General features: G+C 41.1%; 1 protein-coding gene across 1 annotated transcript in view; it reads right to left on the bottom strand.

The window, feature by feature from the left end:
* Positions 1–4,999: 4,999 nt before the first annotated feature.
* The window catches only part of TDRD3 (tudor domain containing 3), a gene marked incomplete at its 3' end in the record, with an annotated part of 60,198 nt that continues 59,364 nt past the window's right edge, over positions 5,000–5,833 (bottom strand). Inside the window, exon 12 of the mRNA XM_083362571.1 lies at positions 5,000–5,029. Coding sequence (XP_083218697.1) covers positions 5,000–5,029 — 30 coding nt within the window. The remainder of the gene's footprint in view (positions 5,030–5,833) is intronic.

The following is a 5,833-nucleotide window of genomic DNA, read 5'->3' on the forward strand; positions in this document are numbered from 1 at the left end:
AAGCATGAAAAATCATATTTCACACATTGAATTCTGCCCCCCACCCCCGTTGAATGTTTGGTTTCCAGTTTTGACTGGCACAAAATTCTGTGACTAGCTCTAACCATCATTTAATCCCCCACAGTGCATTGATATTCCTACCTTTCCTGGTACACCAAGCAGCACAAATCTACCTCTGGCTGACTTCTTATTACTTAGTAATGCATAAACCGTGGCTGAGTTTGCATAAGGGATTAAACATGAATGAGCCTATTCACTGAATGACTGAATTCAGCCAGAGAGGGCTTTTAATTTAGCTCAATGTTTGTCTGAATCCGTTTGGTGAATTTGTCCTACGCCAAAGTGACAGTCCTTTTTTTAAAACAGCAACAACCGAGATCTCAAGACTGGGTTTGGTCAAAGAGGCCACCATTTGCAAAGGGTGCTGAATCAGTTATAATGAGACTTTAAAAACAAAATGCCTGCCATTTTTCTGAGTGTTCATGCATGCTCAAAACAGAGAGAGGAATGCAGATTTTCGTGGCCTGGACAGTACTAGGAATTTGTACATTTCAAATAACAACGATGAGGTGGGTGGGAGGGGTAGATACAGAGTCCAAGATGACACCAATTTTCTTTTCCTAATCCAGCCTATACACATTTTTAAGCACACATTTAATACCATATTTTGAAGAACAAAAATGCATGTATTCTGAAAAGGCAAATAAGGGGAAATGAAAGCTATGAATGTCATCATTTAAAGGTGTTCATTTGTGAAGGGTAACCAATTGTTGTTGTTAGCTGCGAAGTCGTGTCTGACCCATCGCGACCCTATGGACAACATTCCTCCAGGCCTTCCTGTCCTCTGCCATCTTCTGGAGTCCATTTAGGCTCATGCCTACTGCTTCAGTGACTCCATCCAGCCACCTCATTCCCTGTTGTCCCCTTCTTCTCTTGCCCTCAATCTTTTCCAGCATTAGGCTCTCCTCCACTGAGTCCTTCCTTCTCATTAGGTGGCCAAAGGATTTGAGTTTCAACTTCATGATCTGGCCTTCTAAAGAGCAGTCAGGGTTGATCTCCTCTAGGACTGACCAGTTTGATCGCCTGGCAGTCCAAGGGACTGATAGGAGTCTTCTCCATCACCATAGCTCAAATATCTCATTAATTTGGGCTGGTGTTTGCTTGATATTGGCTTGACCTCCTAGCAATAGCTACAGTGCTTTTTTGTAAAAGAAAAAGGTGCCGGAACTCACACATGTCATACAACCCGCCTTGCCTACCCTACAAGGTTCCATCCAAAAAAAGGTGCCGGAACTCCGTTCTGAGCATTCTATGAGAAAAAAAGCCCTGAATAGCTATATACACAGAACCTGTATTTAGGGGCAGTGCATCCATTTTGCAGAATACAAATAAGGCTGCAATGGTTCTTACAAGCAAAAAAAGGATTCTTATAAAGGATTATCATCCTTCCGCCTGCCTTAGTAATAGATAAATTGAGATTTTTTTATACATAGAAAATGATCATAGCTGTACAATAGAAAATTCAGCGGCATCACTGAGCTGAGTGAAATCAAGAGAAGGGAAGGGAAGGGAAGGGAAGGGAAGGGAAGAGAAGAGAAGAGAAGAGAAGAGAAGAGAAGAGAAGAGAAGAGAAGAGAAGAGAAGAGAAGAGAAGAGAAGAGAAGAGAAGAGAAGAGATGGAAGGGGCCTTGGAGGTCTTCTAGTCCAGCCCCCTGCTCAAGCAGGAGAACCTATACCATCTCAGACAAGTGACTGTCTAGCCTCTTCTTGAAAATCTCCAGTGATGGAGCAAAACAATTAGAATGGAAACCAACGAGTGGATTTAAGGGGAAATATTTTTCACCCTGGATTACCCTTGATGAAATTTAATGAAAGCAAAATTTGTGATGCTTGATTAATATTTGTTGAAGCTGTTAGATCTGAGCTGCAAAAAAAAATCTAAGATACAGAAGACTTTCTTGGCTGCCTCTTAGGGATGGTCCATTAGCCTTAAACTTGGTTAACTGTTTTTTTTAAAAAAAAAGAATCCTTGAATTCTCATGCTTTGCCATGAAGATTTGACTTAAAAGATTGAATGGACCGTGCTAGTGATATATGCAGGCCCTCCCATTTCCATGGCTTTTGGAAACATGGAAGGATGTTGATGTTTGACTTGATCAACTGAATGTATGCATTTCATATATAAATAAAACAAACTGGTACGAAGTGAAGATTTCAAAATTTCATTCAAGGAATATTAAAGATGGTTGTCAGGGCTACAAGCCTTCCTACTGAGGCATTCTGAAAAAAAGAGCAGAGAAGGATCTTGATGGAATTCAAGCACCGAGTTCCAATAAAATGGCCTTGTTCTGAAGTCTCTTTCTGTACAAGGTGGGGAAAATCTTGATGGCTGGAGGATGCATTTAACCGATCAGAAAGTTCTGAGCGCCAATACCTATGAGATTCAAGGTGCTGGTGATGACCTATAAAGCCCTAAATGGCGAGGGTCTGGGATATTTGAGGGAACACCTGCTGCCAGCATCAAGCTCCCTTCATCCAGTGCGCTCCCACAGGGAGAGTCTTCTCAGGGTGCCGCCGGTTAAAGATTGCCGGCGGGTAACACCCAGGGGTAGGGCCTTCTCAGTGGGGGCGCCTGCCCTTTGGAACCAGCTGCCCGTGGAGCTTAGGACTGCCCCCGACCTCCGTTCATTCCGCCGGGGCCTGAAGACTTGGCTCTTCGAGCTCTCTGGCCCAGGCTGAGAATTTTTTAATTTTTAATTTTAACTGGGTTTTTATTTTTCTCAGGGTTTCATTTAATCTTTTTAAATTTGTTTTTAACTTTTGTATTGATTTTCTTTTAAATATCCTGTAAACCGCCCTGAGTCCTTCGGGAAAGGGCGGTATATAAATCTAAATAAATAATAAATAAATAAATAAATAATGTTTTTAATGTAAATGGGTGGGCTGATGGTTTGGTTGTGGGTGTTTTTGAGTCTTCCTTTTCCACCAATCAATGTATTTTGGAGCTGAAAAGTTTTATGGTACTCCTTATCCGATTAAGCTGAAAATACTCCACCTTTTTTTACAGCCGTCAGGACCCGAGGACCTTCTAAGGAGTGCAAAACAAAAGGAGGGGGGGGAAATAATTGAGACTATGCTCACCTCTGCTTTATCTGCATTAACTATTAATGCCTCAACAAACGTTAGAGAGTAGTAACCGCAGGAGAAATCATGTGTTTTATAGTTCATGAATGAAAATAAGGGCGATGTCCTTTCTTAATCAGGCAAGTGCTTGGAAAGGGCAAGAAGCGTGTTTAATTAGTGTGCTTGATACGTTTTTGGGGGGGGGCAAGTTTTCCACCTAGAGGCTGGAAACAGATGAGTTTTGCACGAAGGTAAATCAAAACATTTGCACGGCGGCATAAGAAGCAGGCGCATAGCCTGTTTTTTTTTGTTTTTGTTTTATTAATAAGATTAATACGGGCTTAAATTACACAGAGGCGATTATGGAAGTTGCCAGGTTTAATTAATGGATTCAGAATTAGCATACTCTACAAGGGCTTTTGTGGTTCTTGGTGCCGCTCTGTAGCGACAGATCTGATCACTACGGCAATGTATTCTAATGAAGCCGAGTGTTGTGATCCATCAGCCGGGGGGGGGGGGCGGGGGGGGGAGAGGCAGAAAAAGGTGAGAAAGTAGACAGGTATAAAAACAAGGCTTGGCAAACAAAACACACATCTTTCCCCCCTTGTGCAGGTTAGGTGTCAACGGGTAGAATTGTTTTCCTTCTAATTTAGTAACTTTAAGAGGCAGAAACAGCAGTGCAGGCACCAGCTCTAAGCTGACTGAAACTTAATAAGCTTGCGTTGACCCCCCAAAAACCCAGCCAACTCCTCAGTTGTTTATCCTGCTCTTTGATTTGTGTGTTCTCGTTCCTTTTTTTTCCTTCTTCTTCTTCTTCTTCTTCTTCTTCTTCGTTCCTTCTTTCCAAACACAGTTCAGTCTTTTCCAAGCCTGTTATCACAGACTGGAACTTGGGAAGGACGATATAAGAATAAGAATAAGAATAAGAATAAGAATAAGAATAAGAATAAGAATAAGAATAAGAATAAGAATAAGAATAAGAATAAGAATAAGGAGAAGGAGAAGGAGAAGGAGAAGGAGAAGAAGAAAAAGGAGAAGGAGAAGGAGAAGGAGAAGGAGAAGGAGAAGGAGAAGAAAAAGGAGGAGGAGGAGGAGGAGGAGGAGGAGAAGAAGAAGAAGAAGAAGAAGAAGAAGAAGAAGAAGAGGAGGAGGAGGAGGAGGAGGAGAGGAGGAGGAGAGGAAGCAGATGAGAAGGAGAAGAAGAAGAAGAAGAAGAAGAAGAAGAAGAAGAAGAAGAAGAAGAAGAAGAAGAAGAGGAAGAAGTAGAAGAAGAAGAAGAAGAAGAAGAAGAAGAAGAAGAAGAAGAAGAAGAAGAAGAAGAAGAAGAAGAAGAAGAAGAAGAAGAAGAAGAAGAAGAAGAAGAAGAAGAAGAAGAGCTTTTTTTGTAAAAGAAAAAGGTGCCGGAACTCACACATGTCATACAACCCGCCTTGGCTACCCTACAAGGTTCCATCCAAAAAAGGTGCCAGAACTCCGTTCTGAGCGTTCTATGAGAAAAAAAACCCTGATAATAATAATAATAATAAAAAAGAGTCGCTTTGGAGAACAAGATATTTCTTGGATCAGCAATAGGAGGTACGATACCAAAGCTCTCTCCTAGGATGTCCTTTAAAGCCATCGGAGGGATTTAGTAGCTGACAAAGGAAAGATTCATTGTCAGCAGCCTCAAACTATATTCTATTTGGAGCCTTGGGTGATTTTTTTTCTGCGCTGACAACGAAATGAAAGGTGAACGAAATGAAAGATGAACGAAAAGAAAGATGAACGAAATGAAAGATGGTGTTTTGTTTGCGGTTCATTAAATACCCTCAAGAAAAAGCTCTGGGTGGTGGTGGGGAGAAGAGGGCTGGAGATCAGCAACTAAATGCTTCAGCCCCTAAAACGCATCTCCAGCTTTTAGCACAAACTAATTGGGAGAGAACAGCTTGAAACGGGGAGAAAATTTATCATTGCCAATCATCTTTTCTGCAGAGAGAAAGAGTTGGTTAGAACTGACAGTTTGTCTCCTCTTACTGTGTCTTACTCCGTGTTTGTCTCACTTTATGATATCAGTGTAAGCTTGAGTGCCGCCTGCACTGACTGTGTGAAGAACAGCTGGTTCGCCTCCGAGTTATGACACAAGTAATATTCTAAAAGAGGGGGGAGAATGATATGCAGTGGTAGAAAATGTGTGGGGTTAGTTCTTGCAGCAAATTTCAATTCTTTGCCAACGCTCAAAGTTTTGGGGAGGCAAAGCAGAAGTGCCCACAGGTATCCCCATCAATTTAGTTCCACTCAGGTTGTAGAGATGTAAAATTTCTGGAAATTTTGAAGCCATGAGAAGAAGAAAAAAAAGAAATCCTGTTTTTTTTCGGGGGGAAAAAAAGACAGAGAGATTTTGGAAAAATTGGAAAAGAAAAAAAAGTTCAGCGTGGAGTAGCTTTGCATGAAATGCAGTGTATATAAAAGCGTTGTGTTTGCATTCCTGGACACGCGATAGAGGGCGTATCTATGGGAGTGAGTATGGATATGGTTTCTTATAAGGAACTACTTAATGTTAATGTTAATGTTAATGTTAATGTTAATTTTATTTGTATACCGCCCTTCTCCCGAAGGACTCAGGGCGGTGAACAGGGCACATATAAAATACAGGATACAAAAGTTAAAAAAAGAATTAAATACAAGGCCCAAGCTAAAACAATAAATAATAATATAAGAACCACAATAAAAT

This window comes from Vipera ursinii, assembly GCF_947247035.1.
Source record: "Vipera ursinii genome assembly, chromosome: 4".
NCBI lineage: Eukaryota > Metazoa > Chordata > Lepidosauria > Squamata > Viperidae > Vipera > Vipera ursinii.